The 21,013-nt window shown below is 45.5% G+C and overlaps 1 protein-coding gene across 1 annotated transcript in view; it reads left to right on the forward strand.

Moving 5' to 3' along the window:
• The first annotated feature begins 12,883 nt into the window (after window positions 1-12,883).
• LOC123930989 (zinc finger protein 470) overlaps window positions 12,884-21,013 on the forward strand; it is a 71,715-nt gene continuing 63,585 nt past the window's right edge. The window contains exons 1-2 of the mRNA XM_045987576.1: window positions 12,884-12,934; window positions 15,879-15,956. Of these exons, the coding sequence (XP_045843532.1) occupies window positions 15,924-15,956 (33 nt within the window). The 5' untranslated portion in view covers window positions 12,884-12,934; window positions 15,879-15,923. The remainder of the gene's footprint in view (window positions 12,935-15,878; window positions 15,957-21,013) is intronic.

The following is a 21,013-nucleotide window of genomic DNA, read 5'->3' on the forward strand; positions in this document are numbered from 1 at the left end:
AATATTGCCAGTACCTCAGGAGCCACCAGTGTCCTTGAAAAGCCACGTCTCTATTATCCTCAGTACCTCAGGTAAATAATTTACAGAGTTAGGTTATCGTTCTCTGGCTTTTTGTTGTTTTCTTACGTTGATGTAATCCTAAATGAAATGTTCTGGTTTTGAACTTGAAACTGAACCGCACTCTGGAGTCTTCATGACTCTCATCTCAAGCTGATTTTGAGATTTCCGTCTGCATTAAATGAGGTTCTCCTCCACAGTGTAAACACCCTGTGCAAATGCACCAGCCGTTGTCCGCATTCCTCTGTCGGTGAACACCTGGGTGGGTTGGTGCTCGGTTTTTGCTCTTGCAGGACATCCGCTGATGATCTCCGTGACTTCTGGTCCCATTTACAAGCCTGCCTCCGGAGTAGAGTTCTGAGAGCGGACCTCCGAACTGTGCCCACGTGCACTAAGAATTCCTCCAGGCTCTTGTGCTACCATATGTGCTGTGCTCGTAGCAGTGTTTCTGCAGTGACAGTTCCCAGGGATGGGTACATTCTAAATCCATGGGGCCTCAGACTGTAGGTGACATGACTGTAAGTGGGTGAAACCCAGCACGTCTTGTGGTCTTGTGCTGACTTTCCTCCTCAGATCTTTCTTAAACGTTGCCTCAGGTGCCATGAAAATAGATAAGCAAGTTCCTACGTAACACCCTCAGCCTCATGAGTTCAGTATCATGACGTTGCCTTACTTTTTCTTAATGACAGGACTCGAAATGCAAAGTGGTGGGACACCTGCTGGTGCAGTCTGTTGAGCTTCTGACTCTTGGTTCTGGCTCAGGTCTGATCTCAGGGTCGTGAGATCCAGTCCTGTGTCAGGCTCCACATTCAGCGTGGTGTCTGCTTGGGTTTCTCTCTCTCTCTCCCTCTGCCTCTATGCACTCGTGCTCGCCCACTCCAATAAATAAAATCTTTAAAAAAAAAACAAAATTCAAGTGGTAATCTAATTTAAATTTTGTGCAAAGGACAGATAATTAGATTTTACAGAGTTCAAATTGTGTATACAGTTCTACAGTATAGTGTGCAAAGTGGTACAAGAAAATAAACAATTGATTAATGTTAACATCAAGAAGGGAATGAGAGGGATGCTTGGGTGGCTCAGTGGGTTAAAGCCTCTGCCTTCAACTCAGGTCATGATCTCAGGGTCCTGGGATTGAGCCCCGCATCAGGTTCTCTGCTCAGTGGGGAGCCTGCTTCCTCCTCTCTCTCTGCCTGCCTCTCTGCCTACTTGTGATCTGTCTGTCAAATAAAATCTTTAAAAGAAAAAAAAAAGAGAAGGGAATGAGATCAATATTGAATGGTTTTGAAATTCAGAAAGGTTCTCAGAGAAATATTACACAGGCTAGACTTCTGAAAATGAACAGATGTGGCGCCTGGGTGCCTTAGTCGTTACGGGTCTGCCTTCGGCTCAGGTCATGATCCCCTGTATTGGCATCTCTGCTCAGCACGGAGCCTGCTTCCCCCTCTCTCTTGGCCTGCCTCTCTGCCTGCTTATGACTCTGTCAAATAAATAAATCTTTAAAAATAAAAATAAAAATGAACAGGTGTTTTCAAGGACAAATTGAGTCAATACATTGAAGGCAGGGGAAAGGTCTGCAAACTTACTGGGTTTGTGAAAGTCAAGACCTGAGTTTTACTCTCCCAGTAAAAGTTAGATGTTACATCCAACTCTGTCAAGAAATGTGTCCTGCTTCCCTTCCTGCATTGTTTTTCTAACACTTATTTTACTCATTAAACCATTTAATATTTGTGTATCTCCCAGTGCCAGAATGTAATCTCCATGAGGACAAGAATTTTCCCAAGTCCTTAGGTGCCTTAGGTGTTTAGGTCATCAGTAGATATTTATCAAGTAGATGACTAAATGAATGGAAGGCCTTACTTAATTCATTGACTTGATCTCCAGTTTTTATGCAGATCTGTTGAAAGTTTCTATTGCTGTATGCCTCAGGGCTCATGGCTTTCAGTCACGTTCAGACAGTGGTCCCATCTATACTAGTAATTCAGATTCCGTATGCCTGGTGGCTTGTGTGATGTTGAGAGCATTCAGGGCCAAAGACGGAGATCACTGTTACTGGAAAGAGTACATCTGTCAGTCCTGGAGAGCTTCTGCCGCAGTGTGTAACTGGTCCTCGTGGAGGAGCCCACCTCTCCTCGTCCACCTCATCGTTTGCCCGGCTGGGACCTGGAAACTAGTTACAGTACTGCCCGGACTTTGACTTGGGGAGGGATCATAGGAAAGCAGTGAGTGGCACTCCAGAACCAATACAAGCATCCCCTAGGACTTCCCATCCAACGAGAGTAGATCAGACGTGTGGCTTATCAAAATACCAACATGGATTAAATCAGGAGAGGTCACTACAGTTCTGGAGTGACTGGTATAGACACGTACCAGGTAATATATGGGATGTCGAGTGACATGACAAGTCTGTTTCCATACTCTCCTGACAGGACGTGAAAGGGTTTGATGCATTACGGCGCTGGAGTGGATTGTGGGCCTTTGCACAAGGCAACACTGGGAGACTCTTAAAAAGCATTTTCATAGCGAATGGCTGTTCTTGAGAGCCCTCTGATCGTGGGACCTCCTCGGGCAGGGTGGCTTCTACACGGGTTTCATGTATGTCGGCCTTTGATTTCTCCCATGTAACAAATACAGTCCCGTCGCTCTCATACCGCCAGCCTCGGAGAAGACCACTTTGTTGTTTTTTCTTCTACATGGGACCAAGCACGGTGGGCTTTTTTGTTGGTTTTGTTGGTCTGGCTTTCCTCAATATTTTGAGAGACACTGATGTGTCTTGCAGTATTTATTCTTCGCCGAGTAGTATTGTGTCCTGCTAATACTACAATTTGTTTATCCATCCTCTTGCCAGGAGACATTTGGATTGTTTCTGGATGTTTGTTTTTTTTTTTTTTTTAGATTTTATTTATTTATTTGACAGAGAGATCACAAGTAGATAGAGAGGCAGGCAGAGAGAGAGAGAGAGAGAGAGAGAGAGAGGGAAGCAGGCTCTGCTCAGCAGAGAGCCCGATGCGGGACTCGATCCCAGGACCCTGAGATCATGACCTGAGCCGAAGGCAGTGGCCCAACCCACTGAGCCACCCAGGCGCCCCTGTTTCTGGATGTTTTAATTATAAAGTTTTTGAGAACATTTTTTAAAAGATTTTATGTATTTGAGAGAGAGAGAGCATGCACCTGTGGGGGGAGGGACAGGGGGAGAAGGTAAGGGAGAAGCAGGAAGGCCAACATTTAGCCTGGTCCTGGGATACCGAGATCATGACCCGAGTGGAAGTCAGACACTTAACCGACGGAGCCTCCCAGGTGCCCTGAACATTCTTGTACATGATCTTTTGTGGACACAAAATGATGATACTCCAGATTGAGGTTTCTCAGTCTTGACACACTGTAATTCTGGACAAATAATAACTATATTGGCCAGGAAGTGGGGGAGGGGCCATCCTATCTATTGTAGCCCCCTGGGTTCTAATCACTGGAGGCCAGGGTGCCCCTCTTCTCCCAGTGTGACAACCGGAAATGTCTCCAGAGGTTGTCAGATGTACCCTGAGGGTGTGTGTGCAAAATCACTGTGATTGAGAACCAGGGGGATAGCCGTTACACTTGGGGAAGTGATGGTGTGTGGAAGGGGGAGCGGGAACATTTGAACGGTGCTGGTAAGTTCTGTTTTTATTCAGGGTGCTGCCTACATGGGTAGATTGTCTTGTGAAAATTTGTCAAGCTGTACACTTAGGATTTCTGCCCTTTTTGCTGCATATATAAAAATTTTTAAAAATTTAAGGTATTGCACTCATTCATGCTAAAGTGTTCTCAAATATGTGAGATTCAGCCTCATGACCAAGTGTAAGAAATGGGGAATCTCTTCTGTTTTTGCCCTGGTGAGGGGGAAGCTTCCATATCCCAATTTAAATTCTTTTTATATAGTGCTATATATTGGTGAGAACTTTGACAAGTATGTAATGGAAGAAAACAAAGATTACCAGTAATCTCATAACTCAAAGAGCTACTTTTCATATTTTGATTTAAAACAGATTCAGTTTTGGGGTGCCTGGGTGGCTCAGTCGTTAAGCGTCTGCCTTTGGCTCGGGTCACGATCCCAGCCTGGGATCGATCCCCGCATTGGGCTCCCTGCTCAGCGGGAAGCCTGCTTCTCTCTCTTCCATTCCCTCTACTTCTGTTCCCTCTCTCGTTGTGTCTCTCTCTGTCAAATACATAAAGTCTTAAAAAAAAAAAAGATTCATTTTTAAACAGGTTTAAAACAGATTCATTTTACCCCCTCACCTCTTTCACTTAGTATGTGGGAGCACGACACGTGCAGAACTGGTAACCTGTGTATATGTACTCATTTAACCCGATTTTTAAAAATAGTAATAAAAGGTGATTTTAAAATTTTAAAAATAACATCTCAAAAAATGTGAAAATACATATTTCTGGAACCATGGAGCACCTTCACTTCGCTGCGTTGACACAGCAAAAGAAGGTGTTTTGCGTGTCATAGTTCACTAAGCTTTTGTGATGGAGGCAGATGAGGTGAAATAACGTCCCTTCTGTAGTTTCCAGAATCATGCTGTCTTGATCATTTGTTGCTGCTCACCAGACTGCCCCAAACCACAGGAGCCAGAGCAGGAACCATTTTTTAAATAAATTTCTCATGATTCTGTGAATGAAGCATTCATATTGTACTTTGGGGGATGGGTGTCTCACCTTTGGTCTGTGTGGCTCTTGCCAGGAAGATGGCTTCTTCACTCACACGTCTGACCCCAAGCCGGAGTGGCTGAGGTTGTAATTATGGGGTCTCCGTTTCCACCATCAGCTGCTGCTGTGGCCTCTCCGTGAAGTCCCAGAGCCCCTCGCTGACCTCCTCAAGTGGTCTGGATGGACCAGCTGGATTCCTCACAGGGTAGATCAGAACTCCCAAGAGTGCAAAATGTAACTTGCCAGGCCTTTTATTTCTCTAAACAGTGTTTTGTAGTTTTCAGTTAATAGATCTTGCATAACCTTTATCACATTATTACCTAGATATTTCATATTTTTAAAATTCTATTTGTCTTTTTTTCACTCAGAAAACGGCATATTTCTATTTAAATATATAGTATATTTATTATAGATATATCTATTTAAATATAAAGTATGTTTCTACTATACATGAGGCGCATGCATTTCTAAATTTTTATTATTTTTTAATTTAAATTTAAATTCATTAAATTTAATTTAAATTCAATTAGCCAACATACTATCTATGTTAACTATCATTAGTTTCAGATGTAGAGTTCAGGAATTGGTCAGATAACACCCAGCGCTCATTGCGTCACGTGCCCTCCTTAATGCCCGTCACCAAATTACCTCATGCCCTCACCCACTTCCCCTCCAGCAACCCTGTTTGTTTCCTAGAGTTAAGAGTCTCCCATGGTTTGTCTCCCTCTCTGATGACTTCCCATTCCACTTTCCCTCCCTTCCCCTGTGACCCCCTGCCCTGTTTCTTATATTCCACATATGAATGAAACCACAAGATAATTATCTTTCTCTGATGACTTATTTCGCTCAGGATAATCCCCTCCAGTTCCATCCACATCATTGTAAACGGTAAGTATTCATCCTTTCTGATGGCTGAGTAATATTCCGTGGTGTGTGTGTGTGTGTGTGTGTGTGTGTGTGTGTGTGTGTATCTCCCATCTTTATCCATTCAGCTGGGCTCTTTCTACAGTTTTGGTATTGTAGACATTGCTGCATAAACAATGGGGTGCAGGTGCCCCTCAGATCACTATGTTTGTATCTTTGGGGTAAATAACCAGTACCGTAACTGTTGGGTAATGGGTTAGCTCTATTTTTAGCCAGGGGAATGTTGAAAAAGAAAACCAAAGCTACTGGGATCACAGTGCCGGACTTCAAGCTCTATTACAAAGCTCTGATCACCAAGACAGCATGGTACTGGCACGAAAACAGACACATAGATCAATACTATTTGTCTTTTTAAAATTCCAATTTCCGGTTGTTCGTTGCTCTTACAGACATATGACGGATGTCCATGTGTCTCATCTGTATCTCGCAATCGCACTAGACTCAGCTGGTCTAGTTTGTTTTGTTTTTGGTGCATTAGATAGTTTGTTCAACCTCAGATGATCCCGTCTTCGGTAAATAAAGGCAATTTTGCTTCCCGCCCCCCATCTGGGTGTTTCATTTATTTTTTCTAGCCTTATCGCACTGGCCAAAACCTCTAGTATGGTAGTAAGTAGAAGTGGGGGCAGATATCTTTGCTTTGCTCCTGATTTTAGGGGAAAAGCTTCCAGTTTTTTTTTTTTATCATTATGTATCGAATTTTTTTTTGTTTTTGAACTGTTTTTGAAAGTGTGTTTTTTTTAAAAAGATTTTATTTATTTATTTGTCAGAGAGAGAGAGAGACAGAGAGAGAAAGATCACAAGTAGGCAGAGAGGTAGGCAGAGGCAGAGGGAGAAGCAGGCTCCCTGCCCAGCAAGGAGCCTGATATGGGACTCGATCCCAGGACACTAGGATCATGACCTGAGCCGAAGGCAGCCGCTTAACCAACTGAGCCACCCAGGTGTCCCGAAAGTGGTTTTTTATCACGTTGAGTAAGTTCCCTTCTTAGTTCGCTCAGAGTCTTTATCTGGATTGGATGTTATGTTCTGTGAAAAGCTTTTCTGCATCTACTGAAATGATACGGTTTCTAATTTTTTGAGTTTTTTTAAAGATGGTAAATTATACTACTTGGTTTTCAAATATTCAAACAACCTTGCATTCCTTGGAGAAACCTAACTCAGTTGGCTGTATATGTTTGTGCGTAGTATTACTGAATTGCACACCTAAAAATGGCTAAAATGGTAAATTTTATGTATATTTTACCGGAACGTTATGTTATTTTTTTAAAAGATTTTATTTATTTATTTGACAGAGATCACAAGTAGGCAGAGAGGCAGGCAGAGAGAGGAAGGGAAGCAGGCTCCCTGCTGAGCAGAGAGCCCAATGTGGGGCTCAATCCCAGGACCCTGGGATCATGACCTGAGCCGAAGGCAGAGGCTTTGACCCACTGAGCCGCCCAGGTGCCCCTACCAGAATTTTAAAAAAAACCAAGCTGGCCCTAAGGCACCCCCCCCCCCCCCAAAAAGAAGAAAAATCATACCTGCCTTTGGTTACCTCAGCAAGCCAAACAGAGTCACTTTCCTTGAGGGAAAGTCTGCACCCCAGCTGTTAAGGGGAAAGGAGCACGTGTTCCTGCACAGTGCGGGACATCCGGGTAAGCAGTGAGTTTGCGCCTTACACCAGGTTGCCTAGTTTGGACTGTTCCCTTAAGAATGATGTCACCTTTCGCTTTCCTTTTTAAATTTTTCTATTTCTTAATTTTATTTTACTTTCTCTTTTTAAAAAAGGATTTTATTTATGTATTTGAGAGAGAACGAACGAAGGGGGAGGGGCAGAGGGAGAAGCAGGCTGCCCACTGAGCAGGGAGCCTGAGACAGGGCGCCATCCGGATCCCGGGGCTCCAGGATCATGACCTGAGTCAAAGGCAGAAGCTTAACCGACTGAGCCACCCAGGCACCCTGTGAATTTTAAATTAGGAGTCGCCCATTCTTTCCTCCTGTCTGGGTTGTAAGTCAGTCACTGCTCCTCCGGATTCTTAGTGTTTCGTAAGGTCTGGCCTGTAGAGTATTGTCCAAGGCAAGGCCAGTGGCTTTTCTGTTCACATTTTGCCGCCTGACCTCACTGCACCAGTTTGGGTCGCTGCATAATACATTGACAGACACCGTCCACTTTCACTTGGCTAAACTTCAATGAATTGCACCAGGCACTTCAGCGGAACCTCTGTAATTCAAAACTCCACCGAGCTAGTGGCTCTTTAGGGAGAGAGAGAAAACGTCCCTGAAAGGGCGGCGTTCACTCCTTCGTGTAAAACGGAGAACACTAGAGCAAGGTTGGCTACACCCCCAAATAGACCATTTTCATTGGGCCAGCAAAACCTGTTCCATCCCTTGCTTGCTAACCATTCAGTCTAAATGCACTTGGAAGAGGGATGTCAGGGAGAGAACCCCCAGGCCAGCTTGCAAGAGACCTCAGCTTTGGGGCACCTGCGTGGCTCAGTGGGTTAAGCCTCTGCCTTCAGCTGAGATTATGATCCCAGCGTCCTGGGATCGAGCCCCGCATCGGGCTCTCTGCTCGGCAAGGAGCCTGCTTCCTCCTCTCTCTCTCTGCCTGCCTCTCTGCCTGCATGTGATTTCTCACTGTCAAAGAAATAAATAAAATCTAGAGAGAGAGAGAGAGAGAGAGAGAGAGAGAGAGAGAGAGAGAGAGAGAGAGAGAGAGAGAGACCGAGACCTCAGCTTCTAGAAGGAGCTGTTGTACGTGGTGCCGGTGTCCGGCAGGTGGCGCTGTTGGACTGCGAAACAGCCACTGAGCGCTTCCTCTTCGCGAATGCGTTCATTTTTTTTTCTTTCACGGGGAGGTTCATTTTATTTTCTTTAGACCACCCTGGAGGGGATAAAAATCATCTCTTCATGGGGTGAGCTCAGCAGGGGACAAGCTCTTTTGGCTCTTCGTGGGCATTTAGAAAATACACATAGAACACATCGATTTTTATTATTTTTTATTATTTATTTTTGTTTCGAGTTTTTATTGAAATCCTAGTTAACATATAGTGTGATATTGGTTTCAGGAGTAGAAGTTAGTGACTCATCACTTACATAGAACACCCAGTGCTCATCACAGCACTCGCCCTCCTTAATCCCACCCATCACCGCTTTAGCCCATCCCCCGGCCACCTCCCTTCCAGCAACCCAGTTTGTTCTCTGTGGTTGAGTCTGTTTTTCGGTTTGCCACTCTCTTTTTATTTTCCCCAACGCTCGTCTGTTTTCTTTCTTAAGTTCCACATGAGTGAAATCATATGGTATTTATGATTATTAATTATGATTATCTGACTTATTACACAGCATAATATACTTTAGCACCATCCACATCGTTGCAAATGGCAAGAGTTCCTTCCTTTTGATGGCTGAGTTAATATTCCATTGTGTGTGTATGTGTATATATATATACATATATATATACACATATATATATATACATACACACATATACACATACACATATATGTATACATATATACACACATATATACATAAATATATATACATACATATGTATGTATGTGTATATATATGTGTGTGTGTGTATGTGTGTGTGTGTGTGTGTGTATGATGAGGGAACAGAAGGCAAACTGAGGATAAAGCAGAAGCTAACCACCCCCACCCCATCCCCAGCCCCTCGCTGACCATGGGATGTATGAGACATTTCTCAGGCACTCCTGGTACCAATGTCTTAGCAATCTACAAGAACAAAGCATTTCTACCCATAACCCAATTCCAGAAGGAAAAGTAGACATAATTAAATGTCTTATAACCTGCAGCCCATTAATCCTTGAAGCAGGCAGGGGGACAAGCAGCCTGGTGTTTACAGCAACATTATTAACAACAGCCAGATTGTGGAAAGAGCCCAAATGTCCATGAACTGAAGAATGGATAAAGATGTGGTTTATATATGTAATGATCTTCATGAACAAGAAGATAGTTGGGAGCTCCCTGGAGGACCATTCCACTCTGCAGGCTTCAAGTATCTGTCAATGGGCTGCACATGACAAGGACATTTAATTGTATCTACATTTCCTTCTGGAAGCTAGGCCATTGATAGAAACGCTTTGTTCTTGTAGATTGCTAAGACATTTGTAAACTGAGGGAGACCTAGGTCTTGCAAGATTGTGTTGTCTGTAAGTTAACTGTTTTTCCTTTAGGGCAGTCTGAGGAATGTCACATGCCTCCCTTGGTGGGGAGGGTGTGCGGTGTCAGCTTCTCCTTTGTCCTCAGCTTGCCTTCTGGTCCCTCATCAACGGCACCAGTTTGCTTTCCCACCAACAGTGCGAGAGGATTCCCCTTTCTCCACATCTTCGTGAACATCTGCTGTCTCCTGGTTAGAGCCCACCGATTTTTAAAATTCATCCACTCACCATCTATTTATTGAGTACCCACTTAGTCCCAGGAAGTGTTCTAAACAGAAGTAAAACAAACATGGAACATACGCTTTAGCAAGAGAGTTAGACAATAAACAGATAAATGAGTAAATATATAATCTAACAAGTATAATGGCGATCACAAAGCATGATGATAGGACATTACACTAGTGTTTTTTTTCTCATTATGTACTAAAGCAAGATCACTTTAGTTCTCAATCCCCATTACAAACATTGCTTACATCCTATCAGCTGAATTTGGGCACTTTATTTTTCCTACAGAAATTAAGATCCAAGGAGTTTAGCACACAGATGCTGGGGCTTCAAGTAGCTGCCAGGAGATTAGCTGTTCTTTGACAGAAACTTGGAAAAGCACAAGGACTAAAGGTAAGAGAGGTTAGTCTGGGTGGTGGAAAAAAATGAGGCTTTTTTTTTTTTTTCTCTCCATTTCCAACACCCAGCACTGCCTCCTGCCATGGGGCCACATAGGAGGGCTTCTGAATCTACCCCAACTGTAAAAGTTTGGGTTCCTCCTCTGCCTAAGATTCCTCACCTTTTTGAATCTGTAATTTTATAGTTTCATCAAATTGAGAAAATTTTGGCCATTATTTCTTCAATTTCTTCTTTGGTAACTCTTTGGTACTTTCAGGTAACTGTTTTTCATATTTTCATATTTTGTGCAGAGTTTATATTTTTATCTGTAGAATTGGCCCAGATAGCTCTAGCAAAAGATGCCAGAAGCTGTGGAGGGTAGACCATGTTGGGGTAGGAGAGTGTAATGAATTCCTACCCAAAGGCTTTCTGTAGCTCTCCAATAACAAATAACAGTGTACAATCCTCTGTGGTTCGTATATATCCTCACAAATCTGAGCATCTCTGGCCCCAGAAATGAGTGACACTTACAGGCATCCACACTGCACAACAGGAGGGTCAGTTGGCCAAGACTTGAAATAGAAGTATCAGAAGAATTTCCTCAGTATTCAGGATTTTGAGCCCAACAACAGCACTTCTGTTCAAATTGCATGTGGCAATTAATTATTTTGACATTGCAATTATTTAAAAATGCACAAAAGAACGCTTTTTAAAAAAAGATTTTATTTTATTTTTTTTGATGGAGAGAGAGAGATTGATCACAAGTAGGCAGAGAGGCAGGCAGAGAGAGAAGGGGGAAGCAGGCTCCCCGCTGAGCAGAGAGCCCGACGCTGGGCTCCATCCCAGGATCCTGAGATCATGACCTGAGCCGAAGGCAGAGGCTTAACCCACTGAGCCACCCAGGCCCCCCAAGAATGCTTATTGATACAGAAAGATGTTCACCACATAATGGAGAAAAATGTTACGGAGATTATATACCACATACTCCCATTTTTTTCTAAATTGTTTATTTAGGTGTAGAAATCTCAACCAGAGTGTGAAAGGAAAATAGGTAATTTTTTTTAAAGATTTTTATTTATTTATTTATTTGACAGAGAGATCACAAGTAGATAGAGAGGCAGGTAGAGAGAGAGAGAGAGAGAGAGGGAAGCAGGCTCCCTGCCGAGCAGAGAGCCCGATGCGGGACTCGATCCCAGGACCCCGAGATCATGACCTGAGCCGAAGGCAGCGGCTTAACCCACTGAGCCACCCAGGCGCCCGGTAATTTTTTTTTTTAAAGATTTAGTTTATTTATTTGAGAGAGAGAGAGCACAAACAGGACAAGGGGCAGAGGCCAAGGGAGAAGTAGGCTCCCCACTGAGCAGGGGGCCCAATGCAGGTCTTGATCCCAGCACCCTCGATCATGACCTGAGCTGAAGGCAGACGCTTCACTGACTGAGCCACGGGTGCCCCAGGAAAATAAGTTTTAAGGGACAGGCTACAGACGTTCGTAGTGTTAGCAGCAGTTCTGAGTTGTGGGATTATGGATGGTATCTTATCTCCATTTTCACTCGTTTATTCATTCCTCCAAAGCAAACTTTCTAATTTCCTCTCCTCTCTATTCCTCTGCCCTGCTGTTTCTCCAAAGCCTTTCCCACCATTTGATAAACTATTTTACTCATTCATTTGTGTTCTCCGTCCACTTAAAAGTCAGATCTCAAGAGGCTAGGGAATTTTGTCTGTTTTGTTTCCCCCCCTGCTGTATCCCCCCGCGTGACTTTTCCTTCCAGTGCAGGCCCAATCCTAGTTTTCTTGGTCCCCCATAGCAGGGTCCGTGTCCACCGTCGGGGGGCAGGACGGTGTGGGGGGCCCGCGGCCTGGCTGCAGCGGCGTCGTCTCATTCGCTGCCTCTCAACAGTAAGGACACCGATGACGCTCCCGTGTGTAAGGAGAGACATTTACTAAGTTGCTGTCGCCACTTTGGGGATAGGACACGGTGGGGGTTCCCGACCGCCGTTCTTCCTGTCGCAAAACTTAGCACAGGAGGAAAAACCACGCTCCCACGGACAGGCTCGAGGGCCGCACGCGGAGCCACTCCACGCTCACACGCACACAGCGTCGCCACGAAAAGCTGCACCTGAGCGCGCCCAGGGAGTCAGCCGCAGAACGGTCTTCTCGCCGCACCTGCCAACAGGTAACTAGGGACGCTCCGGTCTCCAGGCGAAGGGAGGGGGAGTGCGCTTTCCATGCGCCTGCGCACACTCCCGCCCAGCTCCGCCACGCCCCTGACCCCTGGGCCACGCCCCCGAGTCCCGCGCTATTCAATCGCAGGCACACACGCTCCGGCGCTTGGGTTCCTCCTCCCGTTTTCTACAGCCCAGGGACACGCCCCGTCGACCAAGCCACGCCCCGTCCCGCCCTTCTTGCCTAGGGCTCCTCCTCCTTACACCGCCTGCTTCGGGAGATTCGCCGCCTGCGCGCTCGGAGCGCGGACGTCGGACTTGGCGGCCCTTCGGGTGAGATCGGTGGTTTCCGGGCAGAGGCCGGTGGGCTATTCCCGCGGGTCCGCAGTCGGGGCCCGGGGCCCGGGCCGGGCAGGCGAGGCGGGCCGCCCGGACCCCGGCGGTGTAGTCCCAACCCGGACGCCGCCGCCGAGCCTTCCCCGCGCCGACTACATTTCCCAGAGGCCCGCGCGGCGCGGTCCTGCCGTCTGAGGGGCGGGCGCGCGGAGGCCGCTACTGCCGCGGGCGGGGCTGGGTGGGGGCTGGGGCGGGGCGAGTGAGGGGAGTGGGCGTGTGCGCCAGGCTGGACTCCAGAAGCCAGCGACCGACAAGGGTACGCCGGCGGGAGTGTGAGAGAGAGTGTGAGAGGAGGGGTGTGCCTGCGCGTGGAAGGTGAGCGCAGGTGCGAGGCTCCGGGAGAGACCGAGTAGAGTGTGTGTGTGTGTGTGTGTGTGAGACACTAGACATGTGGAAGACGTGTATGTGAGAAACTGTGAGCTGCCAGAGATGTAGGAGGTGTGTGTGTGAGAGAGAAAGTATGAGGTGCCAGAGATGTGGGATGTGTGTGAGAGAAAGTGAGATGCCAGAGATGTAGGAGGTGAGTGTGTGTGTGTGGGAGAGAGAGAGGGAGAGAGAGTATAAGATGCCAGATGTGGGAGAGGTGTGTGTGAGAGAGGAAATGTGAAATGCCACATGTTGATGTGTGTGAGAGAGTGTGAGATGCCAGAGATGGTCAGAGGTGTGCGTGTGTGAGAGAGAAAGTGAGATGCCAGAGATGGTGGGAGAGATGTCTGTGTGTGTATGTGTGTGTGTGAGAGAGTATAAAATCCCAGACTTGCTGGAGGTGTGTGTGAGAGAAAGTGTGAGATGCCAGAGATGGTGAGAGGGAAGTGTGTATGAGAGAGCGTGAGCTGCTGGAGATGTGGGAGGTGAGTGTAGACCAAGTGTGAGATGGCAGACGCATGGGAGGTGTGTGTGTGCGTGTGAGCGTGAGCTGCCAGAGATGGTGGCAGGTGTGTGTGTTAGAGAGTGTGAGCTGCCAGGGATAGTGGGAGGTGTGTGTGTGTGAGCGTGAGCTGCCAGAGATGGTGGCAGGTGTGTGTGAGAGACAGTGTGAGATGTCAGGAGCACGTTGGTGAGTGTGCAAGGTCGGTGTGTCTGTCGCATGAGGTGTCTGGGTGTGAGGGGGCACTGTGTACTCGGTGTGTGTGAGACGGTGCAGCTACAGGGTGAGAGACCAGGATGTGTGTGTGGTGGCAGAAAGAAAACCTCCGGCCCAGTTTGGCCCCATGGAGGCCACGTCCTCAGACGGGCAGTTAATACCCATCCTAACTGCGGTTTCAGCCTGGCCCGGATATGGAGTTTTAACTGGCCAGTCAAGAATTTTCTGGGCGGCTCTAGTGAGGTCACAGGTCACGTGGGCCTTCATCCCCGAAAGCAAGCCGAAGTGACCTGCGCATGACCCCTCACATTCCCGCTAAGGGGAAGTTACTGCGCCCGAAACAGTCCTGTCCTTTCTTTCGCTGGCTTCTTGCCCCACCGCCTTTCTAGAAAAATGAACGTTTCGTACAGCTCCTTGGAGCCCCTCTGCTTGCAGGGTGGGTGGCAGCCCTGCTCTGGAATTGACGAATGGAACCAGTTAGATGTTTAAATTTTCCTCAGTTGGATTTTGTTCTTGAGCAGTTTCTATGTGTGACAGACCACAGATGACATTGAGAATGTGCGTGTGTGTGTGTGTGAGTGTGAAGCGTGAGGGGCCATCGTATTTGTTTGTGTGACAGAGAGGAAAGCTGGAGATATGCTTCTGTGTGAGACCAGAGCGAGCAGGACAGAGACCATGGGGACTGCAGATTGTCCCCCAAAAGCCTGTAGGTACAGCCTCGGTTAGGCCGTGGAGTGCGCTCGCGTGAGCAAGGCAGAGAGGAGGGCACAGTGAGCCGTGTTATGTGTGAGAGAGTAAGTTTGGGGGTGTGTGTGATGTGTGTGTCTCACCCTGTGTGTTTATGCATGGGCCTCCGAGACCATGGTGAGTGTGACTGCGTGTGATGTGGCTTCCTTTGGGTGCTTGGAATGATGTCCTCTGTGGTCAGGAGGTCGAGATCTTAGGTCAGTGTTTGTGTGTCACATCGTGTGCTGGCCCAGAGTGCCGGGTGTGTATGGGGACACTGCTTGGAAGACCGATAGCACTAGTTTCTTGGTTGTGTTGGTTTTTGGTGGTGTGCGTTGCTGAGGTAAGAAGCCTAGAGTAGAATTGCCTGCTCCCAGTTCATGGATTCCAGTAAAAAGCAATGCGGGGGGGGTGACTGACTAGAGCCCCCGACTGGAGCAGGCGACACCTTCAGTTCTGGGTGACAAAAAGGAGGGGAAACCAAGGGCCTGAAGACAGAGGTGAGCGTGAAGGTGACAGAATCAGATGCTAAGTTGCCCCATTGTCCGTTGTCCCAGCCTGAGACGCAGGCCAGGCCTATGGGGATTGGGTGGAGAATGATAACCCTGGCGTCTGATGCGTTGAGGAGTCAGATTTTTTTTTTTTTTAAGATTTTATTTATTTGACAGAGACACAGCGAGAGGAAACACAAGCGGGGGAGTGGAAGAGGGAGAAGCAGGCTTCCCGCTGAGCAGGGAGCCCGATGCAAAGATTTTCAAATTGTAGATTGTGTCAAAGCCTGACGCAGAGATGCAGAAAGGGAAAGAGCCACGTTTACCTATAAAAATAAGACTGAGAATGGGATGGCACCTTTTCGGAAAAAAGATTAAATTTAGGAACTCGAGCATAAGAGAAACAGAATTATAGGTTACAGTCCGCACTGGCTGTAGGTGCCTAGACTCTCCAGGTGTTTGGGCATCGGTAGCAAGGAAAGCCGGGGGAAGAAGGGGAGGACGGAGTTTTTAGGCGGATGATTCCGGGAGTGGAGAACAAGCCTCATCTCCTCACTGTCCTTTCTCTCTCTCCACGCCTGTCCTCTAGGACACTGCTGTTCTCCAGGAGAGAAGCCGGCGAGTAAGGCTGAAAATGACTGTTGAACTAGTTAAAGCCATATCCCAGGTTAGTTATTTCCATTCTTGTCTGTGAAAGTCTTACTCGTCAGGACTTAGGGATGGATGCGTCTTTTCTTTTGAAAATTCTCTGATTAACAGTGGTTTTGACTGGGCTGGTTCCCACTTTCCCCAGAGCACGCTAACTCAGGTTGCTGAGGGGTAAGTGAAACCGAGTGTGATGAGGCACAGAGTCCGCTCTGAGTCCCCTCTTTCCACTTCACTCTTGGTTCAGTGTCGAAGCCTGGGAAAAGATTTGACTTCTGTTATGTGGGATAGAGGTGTCTCGGTACCGCTGAGTGGGGTTCCAAGTAAAATGTGCATCTGCTGGCCCTCTTCTGTTTTTAGAATGCTTTGGAGTCATCCTTCGGGCTGAATTCTGTTCAGATCTCTAATTTTATCCTTAAGTTCTTAAATCTTTTTTTTGTTTGTTTGTTTAGCTAAAAAACCTTATTCTAGTCAATTTTTGCAGATTACATATATGATATCTGTATCATGTATATATGAAATTTAAGACATAAAAGTGATATTTTTTGCCTTCTAGTTCTTTTTTTTTTTTTTTTAAAGATTTTATTTATTTATTTGACAGAGGGAGATCACAAGTAGACAGAGAGGCAGGCAGAGAGAGAGAGAGGGAAGCAGGCTCGCCGCCGAGCAGAGAGCCCGATGCGGGACTCGATCCCAGGACCCTGAGATCATGACCTGAGCTGAAGGCAGCGGCTTAACCCACTGAGCCACCCAGGCGCCCTGCCTTCCAGTTCTTAGGAGACAACTATATCATTCAGGGAATTCTATTCATACGTAGATAGGTTTTTCCCTTCACAGCTTGTGTTTTTTTATGGATCCTGTTTAAGAAATCCTTGTCTACCCCAGCATCTATAGATACCCAGTTTTCTTCTAAAAGATTTTTTTTACCTCTCATAGTTTTCTGGTAAGTTTATATTTGATTTTTGTCATTTTTTTCCTGTGAGGATAGGTCCAAAGTTACATTAAGTTGTTACATTAAATTTAACTTATATTAAGTTGTTACATCAAGTGTTTAATCTGTCCTAAGTGAGTCAAGGGTTCCTTGTTTTCCCACTTGCCTCTCCGTTTGACCCAGTGGTATTTGTTGAGTAACTCGTCTCTTTCTTTCTTTCTTTTTTTTTTTTTTAAAGATTTTGTTTATTTATTTGGAAGCCAGAGATCAGAAGTAGGCAGAGAGGCAGGCAGAGAGAGAGGAGGAATCAGGCTCCCTGCCAAGGAGAGAGCCTGATGCGGGGCTCGATCCCAGGACCCTGGGATCATGACCTGAGCCGAATGCAGAGGCTTTAACCCACTGAGCCACCCAGGCGCCCCAACTCGTCTCTTTCTTAACTGATTATGAATGCTCCCTGCATCTTATACTTGATTCTGTTGCTGGACTACATTCAGTTTTTTTTAAAAGATATTTATTTATTTATTTATTATTTATTTGAGAGAGAAAGGGGGAGAGAGTGTGCTTGCACACACACATGAACAAGCCAGGAGAGGAGCAGAGGGAGAGGAACAAGGAGACTCCTTGCCGAGCGTGAGCCCAACTAGGGGCTTGATCCCATGACCCCAAGATCAAGACCTAAGCTGAAATCAAGTGTTGGAAGCTAAACCGACTGAGCCACCCAGGTGCCTTGGACTACATTCAGTTTTACTTGTATTTCTGTTTGTTTGTTTAAAAATAATATTTATTTATTTATTTGAGGGAGAGAGTGCACGAACAGGTGGGGAGGTACAGAGGGAGAGAGAATCTTAAGCAGACTTCATGCGGAGTGGGGAGCTGGTTGAAGGACGTGGTCCCAGGGTCTTGGGATCCAGCCCCTCATCAGGCTCCCTGCTCAGCAGGAAGCCTGCTTCCCCCTCTCCCCCTCCCTCTGCTTGTGTTCCCTCTCTTGCTGTGTCCCTGTCAAATAAATAAATAAAATCTTTAAAGGGTAGGTCTTTTTTACTCTGTGTATATTTTACTTATGCTCTAATTCTCTTCAATTCTCTAATCTGCTGTTAGATCCATCATTGAATCATAGCTTCTATTTATTGCATTTTCAGTTTTACTTATTTTTTATTTTTTATATTATTTTTTTCAAAGATTTTATTTATTTGTTTGACACAAGAGAGAGGTCCCAAGTAGGCAGAGAAGTAGGCAGAGAGAGAGGGGGAAGCAGGCTCCCTACTGAGCAGAGAGTCCAATGCGGGGCTCGATCCCAGGACCCTGAGATCATGACCTGAGCCGAAGGCAGAGGCTTAACCCACTGAGGCACCCAGGTGCCCCAAATTTTTAGTTTTAGAATGTCTGATTATTTTGTGTAATTCCCCATATTCTGCCTAAATCCACCATTTCTTTATCCAGTCATTTATTTGTATTAGCTAGCAGGGACTCATGCATATTTATTTTATACTTTAGGTTATAACCAAATACTACATTATTTTGTTGCTCAAATTGTTCTAAGTTTGGTCGTTAGGAGCTCTTTTAGCTACTCCTGTGTCCCAGTGACATACCCCGTCATTGTCGGGTATTTTTTGTTTGTTGAACACCGACTTTGTATTGCATATCTAGGTTCCTCCTGTGTACTTTCTTCCCCAGCCCTTGCAGTGAGCTGTTTCTCCGTGATGGAGACGGTTTACTCTTGCCTGCGGTGCGTAGCTGTGCTGAGATCAGCTCAGGCCTTGTCCGGTCAGGAGCTGAGATGATTCCAGGCAGGGCCTCAGTGCTTCTGAAAGCTGGGTTATGTCTGGTTCACCATCAGTTCTGAGGTGCAGTCCTTTCTTTGAGTTCTCAACCAAAAGCCTGGGGTATTTACTTACCAGAACCCTTCTTTGGCAGATTATAGTATTCTGTGAACGAACAGTCTAGATAAGCATTTATTACCATTGTTTCTTCTCCTACATCATTCTTCAGAACTCTTCAACTTGTCAGCTGTGAGCATTTTATCAATCTGCTTCTGCTTGGGGACTCTGAATAAAATCGCACTGGGTATATTGATGCCTTGGAATAATTTATGGTATAAAGCACATTTGGGGAAATTTTTGCCTTGTCTTTGGGCACTTACAGTGTTTTGTAAGGTGGAAGGGCTAACATTCTTCCCATTACTCAGCTTTTCCAGAATTCCCTTGATTGTTCTTCCAAGTTTATTTTTCTAGCAAATTTTAGAATTGGGAACTTTTTTTTAAAAGCTCTGCTGGTTATTTTTAAGTTATTTATTGAGCAAATATTTTTTGACCTTGTATATGCCAGATGGTCTTTTAGATTCTACTGGTGCAGCAAGATCGATAAAGACTGTGCTCTTGTGGAACTTACTTTTGGGGCGGGAGGCGTGGGGCGTGGGGAGGATAGACATAAGTAAATGAATCCGTATACATTAAATAGTGAAATGTGCAAGTCTCGGGACAGATGGGTGGCTCAGTCAGTTAAGCATCTGCCTTTGGCTTGGGTCATGATCCCAGGGTCCTGGGATTGTTCCCGCATCTGGCTCCCTGCTCAGCGGGGAGTCTGCTTCTCCCTCTCCCTCTGCTGCTTCTCCTGCTTATGCTCTCTCTGGCAAATGAATAAATAAAATCTTAAAAAAAAAAAAAAAGAAATGTACAAATCTTTATTTGTACATAATATTTTCATTTTTCTTGGGTAGATTAACCTAGAATAGAATTTCTGGGTCATATGATAAATTTGTATTTAAGTTCTTAAGAAACTGCTAAGTGGTTTTTTTCAAAAGGGCTGTGCCACTTTACGTCCTCGGCAGCAGTGTATGAGGGTTCCCATTTTTCCATATCCTCTCTAAATTTGTTTTCTGTTTTACTAATTTAATTTTATTACTTTCTGTTGGTTATGTATAGGTTTTCAAGTAGATAAAGTTTTAAATTCATCTTTTCATAGTTTTCAGTTGCTCTGAATTCTGAATAGAAAATATAGCCTGAAAATTTGGGAATCTAAAATTTAAGGCTTTTGTTGGCCTAGTATGCGATCAGTTTTGTTTACTGTGTATTGGGGCATACCAGAAAGCTAAAAGCTGCATTACCCAGACTCCTTTGCAAATAGGGTTCTATATATGACTTATATATGCCAAGTAGAGGCTTCCAATGCCATGTGTGCAAAGCAGAAGTTAGCAACGGAAGCAGCAGCTAAGTTGAGGGAAATAGGATTCTAAGGCCAAAATAGTGGCAGAGGCATTTGGTTGTTCTGGGGAAGTTCTGGCTGAAATTCCTACTGGTCAAGTCCTAGCATGTTAGGTGTTTTACCTGTGGATGACACCGGAGAATGGAATTTTTGAAAAATACCATCTTGATCTAATTTGGGCTTTTCTCCTGATGTATCATGCAAACTTTGCTCTTTAGTCCTTCTGGAAATCCCATATATTATTTGATACCTTGCTATAAATGTTTTTCTTCTTAAAAAATAATTACAATCTCTTCAAATGCGATAAATTAGAATTTATTTAGGGGCACCAGGGTGGCTCAGTTGTTGGGCGTCTGCCTTCAGCTCAGGTCATGATCCCAGGGTCCTGGGATCGAGCCCTGCATCAGGCTCCCTGCTCTGCAAGAGGCCTGCTTCTCCCTCTCCCACTCCCCCAGCTTGACCTCTCTCACGGTCTCTCCCTCTGTCAAATAAATAAATAGATCTTTAAAAAAATTAGAATTTATTTAATTAAATACAAGATTATCAGTAAAAAATAAGAATGCATATAAAGATATCCATATAAACACTGGGAAGGGGTGCCTGGGTGGCTCAGTGGATTAAGCCGCTGCCTTCGGCTCGGGTCATGATCTCAAGGTCCTGGGATCGAGCCCCACATCGGGCTCTCTGCTCCGCAGGGAGCCTGCTTCCTCCTCTCTCTCTGCCTGCCTACTTGTGATCTCTCTCTGTCAAATAAATAAATAAAATCTTAAAAAAAAAATAAACACTGGGAAAATTCTGACGGTGTACATACCAAATAATTAGCCAGAGTACCAGGATCACAAGTAATCAAATTCATTTTTCCGTGGGAATATCCAAAACACTTATTTCCTTACTAGTGACCAAATTATACTAAATATTGGAAAGAATGTGACTACTTCCACGTGCCT

This window comes from Meles meles, chromosome 19 (genome assembly GCF_922984935.1).
Source record: "Meles meles chromosome 19, mMelMel3.1 paternal haplotype, whole genome shotgun sequence".
Classification (NCBI taxonomy): Eukaryota; Metazoa; Chordata; class Mammalia; order Carnivora; family Mustelidae; genus Meles; species Meles meles.